The 16,540-nt window shown below is 39.5% G+C and overlaps 1 protein-coding gene across 8 annotated transcripts in view; it reads right to left on the minus strand.

Annotated features, from left to right (window-relative positions):
- Positions 1-16,540, minus strand: part of LOC101899622 (supervillin) — a 668,298-nt gene that overhangs the window by 499,220 nt on the left and 152,538 nt on the right. For 5 of the 8 annotated variants that reach the window (XM_011292394.3, XM_011292393.3, XM_020035235.2 and 2 more), the window contains exons 2-3: positions 14,930-15,319; positions 1,110-5,769 (exon numbers count right to left, since the gene is read on the minus strand). In XM_011292394.3, the coding sequence (XP_011290696.1) occupies positions 1,110-5,769; positions 14,930-15,232 (4,963 nt within the window). In that variant the 5' untranslated portion in view covers positions 15,233-15,319. The remainder of the gene's footprint in view (positions 1-1,109; positions 5,770-14,929; positions 15,320-16,540) is intronic. The other 3 variants (XM_059131927.1, XM_011292396.3, XM_011292397.3) reach the window with 1 other exon arrangement.

Consider the following 16,540-nt stretch of genomic DNA (forward strand, 5'->3'; position numbering starts at 1 on the left):
TCTCTTGGGGGTCTTGGATGGGCTTGTCTCCAACAGGCTTTCCCTGACTGTGTCAGACATGGTGGACACTTCTTCTTCGTCATTGACTACGGAAACAGTTTCACAAAGTGTTTCATTTAAAGCTTCCTGCTCTTCTAAATCAAAATTTTCTTCTCTTTCTAATAATTCATGTTCGAACATCTTATTGGCTTCCTCAAAGTTTTTCCTGGCCTGCAATGCCTTGACTTCGGCCATTATTTCGGCACTAGCCAATTGCACGCGTTCCTCAAACAGATGCATTGCTGCCCTGTGACCAAAAAGCGTATCCTCTCTGACACATTCAAATTCTTCCATCTCTGAATTAGAGCTTTCATATTCTAACTGGGGCTCTCGCAAGCTTTCTAGCAATTCCTCTTCGGTTGGAAGTCGGGGAAATTCCGGTTCTTCATCTTCCTCTTCTGAGACGGAGGGCTCCCTATCCCTAACTACTTCTCTCTCAATTATATCCTCTCGATTATCTTCAGTTTCTTCTTCCTCCCCCTCCTCCTCGTCTTCACCCTCCGTTCTTATGGCAATTTCTGTCTTAAAACAATTTCTAATCTCAAACCTAGAATTGAACGAAGAACTCAATTGCAAACTATTCGAACTAACCGTATGGCCACTCAAGGGAAAATCTGCCAAACTAACATTTCCTGAATCCGGATTGGAAGAGGTCTCCTCCAAGGAACTCAATGAATCACACTGAGTCATTTTGGCATCCTCGGTATTTCTGTCTACCAAAATATTTACACGGCTAGCATAGATTCTATTGAAGTTGGGCGAAAGTTTAAAGTGCCCGACATTCTGTTCGGGAATGGTTTCTAATCTAGACATGGATGATGCACTGGATGCAGCAGATGCTGATGGACTACTGGCATTGGTATTAGTGGTTGATGTTGGTGAGTTTGATGATCGGTTATTTAGGGTTAACAAACAACATTCATTCGGATTAGTTGGATTGGTGGAAGAAGAAGTAGAAGAGCAGCGGCATTCATTAGCGGTACATACAACATGGTCAAGGGGGGATGCAGCAGCAGCATCAGCAGCTGTTAGTGATTCTGGCACACATGGGGTCTCCTTAGGGGAGTTACCTGAGTGTTTTTGTAGTTTCGAAGTGCGTGGCATACGATTGGCGCCCGATTTGTCTTCAATGCCAAATATCATGGCCAGCTCCTCCGAAGAGTTGTACTGCGAGGGCGATGACGAACGGGCCCGCTGCGATGATGAACAGGCCAGCGTGGCACTGCAGTTACTGACCGGTGTCAGATTCAGCGGTGGCGGTGAGGGTGAACAGCTGAAATTGCTGGCCACACTATTGGTGGTGGTTATATTTGGCGTGGCACTCGTTGTCGATTGTACATCGTAGGATGTCGTGCTACAGGACTTAATGCGATCGGTGCTGGGTGCATGGTATTCACTACTGGGTGATTTGATATAATCACTGGACGAATAAGGATTGAATGAGGTAATGCTGGACGAAAAACGGCGACTGGCCGTTGGACTAGATGATTTGGCCAGACAATCACTGGAAGATGAAATGGAGGAGGCAGTGGCACTGCAACCTGCTGGTGGTGGCGGCACCTTTGTCAAAGGGCCATGGGAACTGCTGGCAGCCCTGGTGGTGGCCGAGGCCGTTGTGGTGCTGGTGGTTTTGGCCATCTCTTGCTTGCGTGCCTGATCTTCACATTCTCTCATTATCTGATCAATGTCTTCGATCATCGGCTCTTGTGGCTTGCTGGCCACAAAAGCTTTTGGCGTTTCTGTAAGAGTAGAAGTTGACAAATCATTGGGACTTTGAACTTTATTAGAATTGCTAGCTTCCAAATTACAGGTTGAGGCCACCGATATTTCGGGCTGATTGAGATTGTCATAGTCGTGATTGTCAGCCAGATCGCTTAGCTGGCGCATACAACGTCGGGCAATTGCCTCAATCTTATCCGATTGTATGGGATCCAGTTTTTTGATTAGTGTTGGTATTACCAACGACGAGGTAGTATCCTTTTTGCTTGGATTGACGGCTGGTGATGGTGGTTGTTGCTGCTGGGTTTGCTTGACTTGCACAGCTTCTTGTACTACAACAGGTGGTTCGGTGGTCACAATGTCTTTGAGTATCTTCTCACACACCTTATTGGCGGCCTCGGATACTTGATCGATGGCCTGTATGAGTTTATCTTCTTTGTGCAGTTTCCTTGGAGCCTTCTCGTTGGGCGCCACTTCATCACTATCGGGCAAAGTTTCCAACAATAGTTTGCCACATTTCTTGGCCGCCTGGGAGACCTTTTCGATTTCCTGTAAATCTTGCTCGAATTTGTCGTCGTGGGAATCTTGGCGCTTCGGCTTCGACTGGGTAATCAAGGCCTCCTTGCGCAACTCCTGTAGCTCTTGGCTCAACTTGATGCTACTCTCTTGAGCATCTTGGGCAATTTTGTTGAGTGCCTCTTCCATTTTATTTGTTTCGCCCTGTTGCGGTTCTGGGGTCAGAGATTTCCTTGGCTTTGGTGTGGGTTTCTGGTGCTGGACCACAAGGGTTTTCTTTTCCTCTGCACCAGTACTCAGTTTCTGTGGCAATTGACATATGGCCCCACCCTGACTAGGGTGGCGGAAGGGTATGTGAGACTTCTTCGAACATACTGCCACCGTATTTTGTTCGTTTTCCTGTTCCTTAAGGCTTTGCAATAGTTTCAAAGTGGACGGTATATCATCTGCCTCTTGGCCCTTTTTGTGTAAATCAGACATGCTGCCTGAGCGATCTATGCTCTTTGTTAACTCCATGTACGAATATAAATCTCCACCCGAAGGCTTGGCGGCATCGCGTTGAATGAGAGCATAAATATTGGCCGATTGCGTGCGAGTGGCACGATTTTTCTTTGGCAGCACACTTGAGGGGTATTGAAAACGCTCCTTCGGCTGCAAGGGATCTTTGCGCAAGGCCCTTACAGCCAAATCGTCCTTGATTACATCTGGGGCCTTGGTGTCCTTCTTTAGAAATTCTACCTGGTTGTTGGGCTTGACATGCAAATAATCGGTTTGAGAAGCTGGCACAATGGGTCCTATGGGTATGCCAAAGGGTGGCTGTTTCTCCACGGTCTTGTGTTGCAAATTGGCCAGTTTAATATTGCGATAGGCCACATCGTCCCGTATGGGATCCGGTTCTCCGGTGGGAGAATCATCGTCATCGTCGTACTCATCGGCATGGGCCAGGGCATATTTCTCAAAGTCATTTGGTGTAGGAACACGGTCTTTTTTCGTTATTGGTCCTGGCACCGTTTCCGTGGCCTCTGGCTCAGTTAGCCCCAGGGAGCGATAAATAGCTTCCAATTCATTTATGGCCTCTTCCAAGTTGGCCGGTTTCTTGCGTGGGAAACTAAGTTGCGGTATATTGGGTACGCCCACCAATTTTCTCTGTGGTGGCTGTGGGGCGTTCTGATGCTGTTCCCTGCGTTCATTGACATATTCCTCATACTTGTTGGGTGCAACACTCAATTCACCCGAGCGTCGGTGGTAATGGTCCGGCATTGAATGCGACTTTGGCATATCTTTGTTGCGTATCTCAACATAATTGCTGCTGCTATTGTCCTGGGCTGGTTTGATACGCAAACTGCCGCACACCACACCGTCCACTTCATCCTGACCCTGATGGGGATGAGGTGAGGCAGCCCGCGGCTGAGGTGATGTCTTTGTCTTGTTCGGTTTATATACTTCCGAATACATGGGCATGGGATAGGCTCTCATCTCGCTGAGCCTAGAAGACGAAACGGATCTGGGTTTCATGTTGATGCCAGCAGTGCTATCAACGCTAGACCTCTGCACATCCCTTCCCCTGGGCGCGGGAGTGGGTGTAACCAGATTTTGGCTAGAACCATCCATGCGTTTCCAAAATTCAGTGGCATTGACTTTGGTCGGTGATGTGGGCAGACCACTTTTGGTGGTGCGCAAAATACCCGAAGAAGGAGGCTGTTCTTCGCCCTCATCGCCATAAGGTGCGGTTTTATTGCCCGCCTCCAGCATGTGAATGGGTTTACGGGATCGCGGCGTGGCATCGGCCACATAATGGAAATCCAAACCATTTGGCAATGATTTCTTGCCAGGATGGGCATCTCGATCGGCTCGGGTAATGAAGCGGCGATTTTGAGGCTGCACTCCTGATTGATTGCCCTGATTTGCAGAAATATTCAGGGAACGTATCGACTGATACTGTGGCTGATGTTGGGCCCAGATCTTGTCATCCGAAACACAACGACCACTCAGACCCGAGGCTGGCAGTACGGGTACCCCCGTCTGATCGAAGGCATAAGAAATTGGTCTCAAATCACTGGAGCTGCCCTCCTGTAAGTGGCCACTTCCCACATTCACTCGGCGCAGTGGATCCCTTGGTGGTGGTGGAGGGGGCAATGGCTTAGTTTGCATCCGCCCATTGATATTTTGCAAATGGATGTGACTGTCATAGCTAATGCTACGCTTGGCTTCATTTACCGAATTTTGTAAATTCTTTGAAGGTTGTTGTTGCTGCGCACGCTGTTGCAGCTGCTGGGGGTTCCATTGCACATAGGGTGCCATATGCTGTAGGCTGCTGGTATTACGCAGCTTGGAAATAGAGGCATTATCTACGGATGATCGAAGCTGAGGCTCAGGATGTTGGCGAGCCGTTGATGGTGGTTGATAAATCGATAATGGAACCGGTTGGGTTTTCCACCGCTGCGTGGGTTGTTGGGCAAGCATAACCGGCACCTGGCCATGGCTAACCTCTCCATCGCGTGAGAGTCGCTTGTAGTAACGTTCATTACGCGCAGCCCTGCTCTTACGGCTCATGCCGGAACCATTGTGTCCCTGGCCACCACTGTGAATGCTCTCATCACTGCGATATTTTGAAAACGTGGAAGAGTTCAGGGATATGAGTTCCTCTTCGCTCGATGAGCCTGGCACTACTTGTGGACTATGTCCCGCAGCCATCGCGGCCGAACGTTGCTTTGCACGCGATGCTCGACGATCCAGAGAATGAGCCGATTTACTCAGCAGCTGTTGTTGCGTTTGTGGTGCATGCGACAGGTACTGTTGAGAGTGATGCAAACGCTGGGTTTGATTTTGATAGAATGGCTCCTGAGAGCCCATGGGCGACACCGTTTCCACGGGCAAAAAGAATTCATTGTCTATGTGTCCAATTACCGGAGAGGTAACAGTCGATGATGAGTTGCCTGATATGGGGCTGACAACAATGTGATCGAATCCTCCCGCTCGACTATTACGATTTGCTGCCGAACTATTGGCTGCTGCCTTGGACTTGGATTTTTTATTTGGCGTTGAGGTGGCAGCTGAACTTGAACGCGGATATTTATGGGCTGGCGAAAACCCAGCTTTGCGATCATCTTCCGATGATGACTCGGATTCAATTTCTTTTTTATTTCGACGAAAGAATCGACCGAAGGACCATTTTTTCGAATTGCTGTTGTTGTTGTGACTGGCATTCGACAGCTGTGAGCCATTTAACGAAGGATCCTTTTTACTGCTCATGTGAAAACGATCCATATCGCTTTCAATGATTTGTATTTCGTCAAGATCGTTGACGTCGTATTGTTGTTGCTGGTGTGGATAGAAATTGTTTTGTTTTTGTTGGTGCTGTTGTTGTTGCAATTGTAGTTGTTGGTATGGATGCGACGGTTCTTGTGGAGGTTGCTGTAGTTCACTAATGTTTTCATTTGAAAGTTGTAGTTCTTTTGGCAGAGGCAATTGTGGTCGCCAGGATGATTGGACAGTCTGCAAGGAGGATAGAGAGAAAGAGAGGGAGAGAAAAAAAAATTAGTAATGAGAAATTATGTTGAAGGGGTAATATAAAAAATAAGTAAATAAATTATGTAATGTTTCTCGTATCAGAAAGAGTGCCATTCGGAGCTGCCACTTTTTTGCTGAAGATAGAGGGTGTCATTCTATTACAAGTCCAGGGACGTATAGGACCCACAAAACGGAAGCTATCGATTTAAAATTTTTCCAAAGTATCGATATGTTTTCCAACTAAATTAGGTGTAATTTGTGACGGGGGCCGAAATGGTACATTATTAGATATCCTTAGGACATTTTTCTTGAAAATCCAATTTTTGCCTGTTGGAAAATCAGGGAGCCTTACCGAAATGTAGACCGATATGGCCTATTTTCAATGCTAACCATTCTGGAAAAAAACGAATTTCGAAGTTCGTAGTTTTTGAGACGTTTTGGGAGTGGAGGCAACTTTTGATTTTAGTAGTTTCTGGACTTCCTTCATCTCGTGTTGGGAATCACGAGTTTGGGAAATTAAAGAATACAAACTATTAATATCCGGAGTCGAGTTTGTTTTCTACTCCGACTCCAGCTTCAACAGACTTCGACTCCGATTCTGAGGCTATGGTCTCCATATAAGACTTTAGGGGAGGTACCAGAAGAAATGGTCCGATCTCTACCAGATCTTCTGTTGATGGAAATATTGAGATCTACAAAATCTGAATAAAATCGGGAATTAATTACGCGTTTTTTGAGCTTCGTAATATTCAAAATTTTGACCCATTGTGGGGGAAGTACCAGTAGGATATATTCTGTCTTCGCGCCAGACCTTGGGTTAACAAAAATATTGTGATGTATGTAATTTGAAGAGAACCGGATGCTTATTTAGGATTTTATGATAGTTTTGTTTATTCAAAAACCTTGACCCTTTTATGGGGAAGGTACCAGAAGGAATGGTCGGATCTCTACGATTTTTATAAAAGATCTTGTGTTTATGGAAATATGAAGATGTGCCAAGTTTGAATGAAATCGGAAATTAATTTCGCGTTTTGTGAGCTTCATGAATATTCAAAATTTTGACCCTTTGTGGGGGAGGAGCCAGAAGGAGTAGACCGATATATTCCATCTTCACACCAGATCTTTGATTAATAAAAATATTGTGATATGTGCAATTTGAAGATAATTGGACACTTCCGTCACATTTTATAAAGTTGAAATTATTCAAAATTTTGACCCTTTGTGGGGGAGTGGACCGATATTGCCCATCTCTGAACTCGATGCAAGTTTGACAATAATATTACGATATACCAAGTTTAGACCAAACCAGATACTCCCTTCGAGAGTTATTCTGCGCACCAGCCAGCCAGACAGATGGACGGACAGACATCTCTAGATCGACTCCAAATGTCGTGAAACGGATTTGGTCCGAAGAGACCTAGGGTATAAAGCCATTTTTTCGATGAGGCACGTTTTGCCGGTTCAAATGATACATACCCTCTCTAGCCATATCGTTGAGGGTATAACTAGCCATGTAATACCCCATTAGCCATGTGATACAGTATTAGAAAACCCTCTTAGGTCTAAATCCATTGCGGCCGATTTTGTCTTTGAACTAATGCCAAACACTACTGCAAAATAATACCTTTGGTTTTTCACTAAATTGCCATGGTTCTGTCCTGTCCTAAACTCTCTATTCATGCTAAATTCTGTGTCGATTGGTCCTTCATTGTGACCTGGCCTTCAAAAATAATAGGCTTCCATTCTGGCCCAACCCCATGGTGTAATGGAAATGTTGGTATTTTTATATACAAAAGTTATGATCGATTTCGCCCTCTAAATATTATCAGCTAACCATCAAATTGGTTGGCTTCTGCCCTGACCAATACTCTTAATTTTATGTTCTAGGATATAAAAATAAATGAAAATCGGCATCATCTTCAATGTTGGGAGAGTTCCCATGCCATATTGCCTCAATGCGATATTGCCTCAAATATCACTCACCACATTTTTTTGAAAACAATTGCCTACATTTAAAGCTTTTCTATGGTAAAGGGCCTAAAGTATTCGGTTCGGCCGATTCTTTACTGTTTCTGCCTTTCCTCCACTTATTTTTCGGACATACCATTTTTCTAGGATATAAGTAATGGGGCATGAGATCTTTCAAATATGGGCACCTCAGCTTAATTTTATCTGGTCTGACTAGCGATAACTATTCATCAAAATCCCACCTAGCCTACAACAACCTTGCATTATCGCATTATTATTATTGTTGTTTTATCTCTATGTAATAAATTAAAAAAAAAATATATATCTTGACGCATTATGACCCGCTCGCTTACGCACTTCTTAAGTGGCTAGATAGCAAGGAAAGCTTTCCGAGCTAGCATGTTTATCATTATTATTTAATTAGTTTTGACTTAATTAATTTTAAATGTCAAAACAACATAAACAAACAATTCGGTGAGAGAACCATTTTTAATGGAACGAGAAATGGTTTGTTTTGAAAGCACAGAGAGCGAGAGAGAAGAGAATTCCGTTGAAATTCTCAAGAAAATCAATTAAAGAATTTATTATCGCAAAAATACCTCGATTATCTTTGGTTATCAGTAATGAAAATAAAATAGAAATAATTTGCAAAGTAACTGCAAATACGAAGACAAATCCAATCACTTGAAAAATAGTTTTAGAAAGTAAATTATCCATACTTCAAGCTTTTTTTAATCCATCTAAGAACATTTATTATTAAAAACTAGAAGACCAAAAATGAATGATTAAAATATTTTTATTCAGTGTTCCTTTCAATATATGTGGACACAAATTTGAATTTTAAAACCAGTGAAGAAAGTCTAAAAATCTGGGGAGACGGACTTTATAACTACATCCTTTTGAATAAATAGTAGATACCAACTATGATTATACTTATAATTTAAAGTCTTCTGAAACGATTTATACTAAATTTGACGAGGCATTTGTGCCTTTTCAATTCGGGCTTGTATTACCCATTTGGTGCATAAAAACTCCATCTAAGAACATTTTTATTAAAAACTTGAAGAAAAAAAAAATACATTTTTGAAATACATTTTTATTCAGTGTTTGGACACAAATTTGAATTTTAAAACCAGTAAAGAAAGTCTAAAAGCCTACATACCTTTGCATATCTAGTAGAGCTTCACATTTAAATTATACCAACTATAATTGTTGTTATAATTTAAAGTCCAAAGGAACTAATATATGAGAGGAATATCCTCCTCTGAATCGATTTCTACTTAATTTGCCGAGGCATTTATGCCTTTTCAATTCGGGCGTATATGTTAATGTATTTGGTGTACAATTAACTTGAAATCGGATAAATATATATCAAATTTGAAATGATGTCAATAAAATTTGTCGCAGGTATTTCTGAGCTGAAATTGAATATTTCCCCGAATATCGTTAATGAGTGCATATTACGGCTGTGGAGAACAAACATAAAATCGCATGAAAAATATGTATGGGAGCTATAGATATATCCGAACCTATTTTCACCAAATTTGATATACTTGTTTCTAGGCTCAATTATGTCGTAAGTGCTAAATTTCATCCCATTTGGGCTAATATTACACGTTGGTACACAATAAAAAGCAAATCGGACGAAGATATATGGGAGCTATATCCAAATCTGAACAGATCTTGATAAAATTTGGCAAAGGTATTTCTGAGCTGTTTTTGATATATTTCCCCAAATATCGTTGTTACAGAGTGCATATTGCGGCGGAATACAAAAATAACAAATCGGTTGAACAATATATGGGAGCTGTATCTCGCTTCATTTCCAGCGCACAATGGCCACCAAAATCTCCAGATACCAATTCGTTGGACTATTGTGTCTGGAGTATTTTGGAAAGCAAGGTTGGCACTAAAAAATACCAAAGTGTCGATCACCTTAAGCGCTTCGCCGAGAATGGGCCACAATGCCGCAGAGCAACATTGGGGCAGCGTGTGACGGTTTCATTGGCCGTTTGAAGGTCATAATTCATGCCAAAGGTGACCAATTCGAACAAATCTAAGCTTATTCTAAAATTTGATGGTATTTCCGACATTTTTTTGCTTTCATTCAATAAAAATTAGAAAAAAAATGTAAAAATTATGGCGTTTGACTTTTATGCAGTTTTTTATCTCGCCCTGTATGGGAGCTATATCCAAATCTGTACCGATCTCTATAAAAATTTGCAAAGGTATTTCTGAACTGTATTTCATATATTTCCCCAAATATTGTTGTTACAGAGTGTATATTACGGCTGCGGAGGACAAAAATAACAATTCGGATGAAAAGTATACATGGGAGCTATAGCTATATCTGAACCGATTTCGATCAAATTTGGCATCCTTATTTCCAGACTTAATTAGGTCGTATGTGAAAATTTTGGGCTATTTGGGCTTACACGTTTGGTGCACAATGCAAATTCAAATCGGGCGAAGATATATATGGCAGCTACATCTAAATTTTGACCGATTATCTCCAATTTAAATAGGGTTCGTCTTTGAACCAAACAAATATTTTGTGCAAAATTTCATCTGGATAGGGCAATAAATGCGACCTGTACTGTGTCTACAAAAATACATGGACATGCAGACGGAGGGACAGATGTACATGAATAAATCGACTCAGAATGTGATTCTGTGGTGGTGTAGGGTATAAGGTCTACATAGACCACTATTAAAATTTTTTGTAGGTGATTTGAGGGGATTTCTGTAGAGTTTTGTAAGTTCGGAATAAATTATTATTTTTAATACTTAAGGAGTATCTGTTTTTTTTTTTTAATATACCACCCCAAAATTCTATTAGGTACCCATTCCTAGTTTCGAATTTTACATTATTTTTTTAATTAAATCAAAAAACTCTCTCTCACTCTCTCTCGGGACACTAATTTCTCTCGCTCTGCATGTTTAATGTTTATAATAACGAAGAAATAATTGAAAGCATTGCTCGCCTTGCCTTGGACCCCATGGAAATACTAAACAGAAAAATCTAACAAACTTTGCTTTTCAAGTTCACTCACCACACTCTAACTATTCAACGCTTCTAGTTTTTTATGTAAACAATACCGATTCTATTCTAAAGCAAAAATAAAATAAGAAAAAAAAAAGTAAAAACACATAAGAATAGAGATTTCTTTGTATGATTAACATGAGACATGGGCAGCTGGGGCTGGGTATTGAGATGTTGAAGTTTTTTTTTCGTCTTTTTTGTTTATCAATGTGAATTACCGGAAAAATATTACGCAGCGACAGACACAAGACATATGGTGTATGAAAAGCAAACATACATACGTACATCTATGTGTGAGGCTATTTTTTTTTAATTTTTTTGGTTTGATTTTATTTTTACTTTGGTTTCTTATCATATGAGAACAAAAATTGTTATTTGTTATCAGTCTTTGCAAACTTGTCTTTTATTTATTTTTCTGCAAATAATAACATCGGAGACTTGTTGCCAATATTCTTTTTATTTGAATTTACTATTAAAACATCTATTTTAAGTTTGTTTGTTTGTCGGGTATATTTCAAAGAAGTCATCAAAATGATGACTTTTTATCAATGCCAATTTGATTTAACAGGTGAACTGAAATAAACTGGGCACTTGAAGAGGAAATAAACGAATTCAAAAAAAAAAAAAAAAAAAAAAAAAATGAAACACTGGCACAGAAAGAGAAACTATCATCTTATATTGCTCCAACTTTGCCAATCCTAATATTTGCGTCAGTGCTAGGTCAGGTATGAAAATGGACGATATCGGTCCACTCCATCAAGTACCTCCCCCACAAATGGTCAACATTTTGAATGATTACAACTTAAATAAAATATAGTATAAGAGTCCGATTGTCTTCAAATTTCACACATCCCAATATTTATATTAACCCAAGGTCTTTATTAAGATGGAATATATCGGTCCACTCCTTCTGGTACCGCCCCCACAAAAAGGGTCGAAATTTTCAAAATATATATTTTTTGGACAGAAAGAGAAAGGATAATCCGATTTTGCTCCAACTTTGCAAATGTTAATATTTGCGTCAGTGCTAGGTCAGGTCTTGTACCTCTCCCACAAAAGGTCGAAATTTTGAATATCCATTAAGCTCATAAAACGCGAAATCGGATTCCATTTAGACTTGGCAAATCTGAATATTTCTATCAACATAGGATCTGTTACAAAAAAGCGGTAGACATCGGACCATTCCTCGTGCTACCTCCCCCACAAACGGTCAAAATTTTGAATAACACAAACGTTTATAAAATCCGAAATAAGCATCAGGTACTCTTTATATATCACACATCCCACTAACAAAAGATCCGTTGTGAAGATCGTACCTCTCCCACAAAAGCTCAAAATTTTGTATATCCATGAAGCTAATAAAAAGCGAAATTGACAGCATAAAGGTTTAAACATTTGAATAATCATAACAGAAGTCAAAATATTTTAAAATAATTGAACATTGGCTGAGGGTATACATCTGTCGGCAAAACCGACCGATACTTTTTTACTTGTTTTAGTTAAATTCAAAATTTGAAAACACACTTGGAATAATGGTTTTTCTTCCCCTTTCGTCACATAAAACCAGTAAGGAAAAGTCAAAAATCGGGCGGGGCCGACTTTATGATACCCTACATCTGTATGAATATTTAGTAGATCTCCCGTAACAAAAGAATTAATTTCAAGTAAATCATACCACCTCTCAAAATTTGGATTTAGAGCAGTTATAGTTTGATTTCAGAGCGGACTAATATATGGGAGGCAGATTCAATTCTAAACCGATTTTCACTAAATTTGATGGAGACATTTTAATATTCCCGAAATTCACTCCATTTGGTTTGATATTAGCAATTATTTGCCCGATAAACCTGAAATCGAGTTAAGGATATTTAGGAGCTATATTCAAATCTCAGCCGATAATATTTGTTGTCGAATGGACATTTCTAATTTGAGGGACTTAAACACCAAATCGGATAAAACATATAAATGGGAGTTAAAGCTATATGTGAACCGAATTTGACGTACTTGCTTCTAGACTGAATTCGGCTGACTGTGCCAAAATTCAGGACTTTTTGACAGATATTGGCCATTTAGTGCAACATTAACCCGAAATAGGTTGAAGATATATCTATGGGAGCCATATCCAAATTTGAACCGATCTCGATAAAATTTGGCAGAGATATTTTTGGGCTGTATCTGATACCAAATATCATTGTTGTGATCATCGGACAGACGGACGGACGGACATGCATAAATCGACTCAGAATGTGATTCTATGCAGATCATCAAAAGGAACTATGGGTCTATCTCGTTTCCTTCTGCCTGTTACAAACAAATGCACAAAGACATAATACCCTGACCACCTTGTGGTGTAGGGTATAAATAGACTCAAGTGGTGGTAGGAAATATGGGAAACGGCCGAATTTGCTTTTCTCCGATGAGAAAACTTTCTTTGTCCAGTAGTTTGTAAACAAACAAAACGATTGTGTTTACTTGCCAAAGAAGTCAGTTGAGAATGTGCACCTTGGGTTGGCCACCAGAACTTAAGCGCCAGCCACGGTGATGGTGTGGGCCGCCATAACTGCCGATGGTCTCTCGCTCTCCGCTCGTATTAATCGACCGTGGCATCAGAATAAATGGCGAATATTATTGCGAAAATATTCTGGAGGTTGTATTAAAGTCTTGGGCACTCAAGCATTTTGGCCGCAGACCTTGGACATTTCAACAGGATTTAGCATAATCGCACTTAGCACGCGCCACCGAAGAATGGTTACAAAATGAGGTCCCTCCCTTCATTTCCAGCGCACAATGGCCACCAAAATCTCCGGATACCCATCCGTTGGACTATTATGTCTGGAGTATTTTGGAAAGCAAGGTTGGCACTAAAAATACCAAAGTGTCGATCTCCTCATGCAAGCGCTTCGCCGGGAATGGTCCAAAATATCGCAGAGCAACATTCAAGCAGCGTGTGGCGGTTTCATTGGCCGTTTGAAGGCCATAGTTCGTGCCAAAGGTGACCAATTCGAACAAATCTAAACTTATTCTAAAATTTGATGCCGTATCCGACATTTTTTGCTTTCATTCAAAAAAATTTTACAAAAAAAAAATTTTAAATTATGGCGTTTGACTTTGTTGCAGTTTTTTTTTTATCTCACCCTGTATATTATCCAATCTGAAAAGCTTCCTCTTTGTCTAAAGCTCTATTCTCTGTACCATGAAACTTCGGCACTGTGATTGTCATTACAATCTAAAGTCCAAATTTTGTGAGGTTCTCGTCGGGATGTAAAATCTGCACTTTCTTTTTCGTTTTCCTCTAAAGGCCATAATTTCTTTTTCGATGTTATAACACAAAAATTTCGACCATCTTCGACCAATAAATATTTGGAATTTTCACATTTACACCTGTTTTCAAACATATTTATTGGCATAATGCGCCATAAAAGATTTATGTTTGGTCTATGCCTGCTCTATCATTTTGGGGCTTATAATACATCTACATATTTTGATGGCATATAAGTTTTTTCTTTGTATTGCAAAAGCTGACCTACTCTGTGGCCCTTGGGGTTGCCGGCATGTTGATATGTTTCATGGAAAGAATGGCGTGCCTTTCTCCCTCCCTTCCTCCTCGGCAATGTGCCACCAAGTATGCCTGGTGGAATATTTTCTTATATTATTTTTTAGTTGGCCAAGTTTTCTTTATGGCCAACGACAAAGTAAATGGTTTTTATGTTTCAACTACCCCCGGGTGAATGGATGGTTGTGTGTTGTGTGTCATTGGTCTGTTGGTTGGTCGATCATCATAAAATAGAGCAGGTTAAGTTATACGCACACACACACAAATATTAAAAATATTGAAGTACATCAATATACACTCAAAACCGTTTACAACATTGAAAATATTCACATACATTGACCATATTTAGATGTGAGCAATTACAACCAAAATAATACAACATTAAAAGCATTGCTTCTTTTCGTGTTTAAATAAAAATTTGAAATGATTTTTTTTTCATTATTTTTGTTAATAATAATTTATGTAATGAGAAAAAATATATGAAATATTTCTTTTTTTCTGCTAAATTAATATGTGGGAGAGGATGATGATGATGGGGTTTATTTCTTGTAGTTATGTAGTTATTATTATGCAACACATACACTTTTTGCAATATATTTTTTGTTAGGATAGGGGCTACTATCGGCATTGCTGATATCGGTGATGTTGGTCGAATTGTTACTGCTAATCTTGCTGCCATTGCTGCTGTTGTTGTTGTAGCTGTTTTCAGTAATGATGCTATTGCCAATGTTGTTGTTGCTGTTGTTACTGTTGGCACTGTTCAAATGATTATGACCGCAACGTATAAAAATAAAGCCCTCATTACTCAGTGACGTTGCCGATTTGGTATTTGAATGATGATTCGACGAATGATTGTGATGACGTTTTAGGGGAAATTTAAACATAGTGTGTGGATTTTGTTTTGGGTTTTCTTCGTATGCTATGTTTTTGTTTTGCTGTTGGCTTTATTTATATCTAACTAAAATTAATCACTACAAAACATAAAAAACAAAAATATATTGATTTAAAAAAAAAAAAAATAGAATAGTAGAGAAATGAACGATGAAAAATAAAGTACAAGAAATAATAGGAAAATTAAAAATGAATATTCTTAAGAAGTCAAAGAAGTCCCGTTGTTTGTTTTTAACCCTTGAAGGAGAACAAAAAAAAACTAAACTTTATATTAACAAGTTAAAAAGTCGGTTTTGCCGACTAATATAAAAATATATATTTGGACTTCTGTTATTATTATTCAAATGGTTGACCCTCTATGGAGTAGGTTCCGAAGGAATGGGCCAATATTGTATATTTTGTATCGGACCAACATAAATATATTATAAATATTGAGACATGCCAGGTTTGGACTATATCGACTACTTACTTAACTTCATATGAGATAAGTGATAATTTGTAGAAAATACTTAATTGTGCGTGGGGTACCAGTTATAGTCGACCGAATACTTCATCTAATACAAAGAAAACCAGTAAAGAAAGTCTTAAAGTCGGGCGGGGCCGACTTTGTGATACCCTACACCACTTTGCTAATTTATTAGAGCTCCGCATAACAATTAAACGTTTTAATGGGAGAATTCAATATACACGCTATAATTATAATCATAATTATATAATATTATAATTTGGTGCACAATAAAAAGCAAATGGGACGAAGATATATCTGGGAGCTATATCTAAATTTTGACCGATTATCTCCAATTTCAATAGGGTTCGTCCTTGGGCCAAACAAATGATTTGTGCAAAATTTCATCTGGATAGGGCAATAAATGCGAACTGTACTTAGCTTACAAAAATCGACTCAGAATGTGATTCTAAGCAGATCATCAAAAGGAACTATGGGTCTATCTCGTTTCCTTATGCCTGTTACAATCAAATGCACAAAGACATAATACCCTGACCACCTTGTGGTGTAGGGTATAAAAATATTGGTATGGGCAAAAATTACAAGAAAATCTAACATTTGTTTCCAATTTTTTGCGAAATCTTAAATTCCACATTCATCTCAGGTTTCTGGTTGAGAGAAATATTTGGATATAGCAAGTTGTACAGAATCGCTTACAGGTTTCGCAAGTTATGACAGATATGACAGCATTAAAGATTGTGACCCTTTTTGGGTGAGGTACCAGAAGGGGTTCGCAAATATATATTTCATCTTCACAAAAGAGTTTGAAGTGAGTTGGATGCTTATTTCGAGTTCT

This window comes from Musca domestica, unplaced genomic scaffold, assembly GCF_030504385.1.
Source record: "Musca domestica strain aabys unplaced genomic scaffold, Musca_domestica.polishedcontigs.V.1.1 90, whole genome shotgun sequence".
Taxonomy (NCBI): domain Eukaryota; kingdom Metazoa; phylum Arthropoda; class Insecta; order Diptera; family Muscidae; genus Musca; species Musca domestica.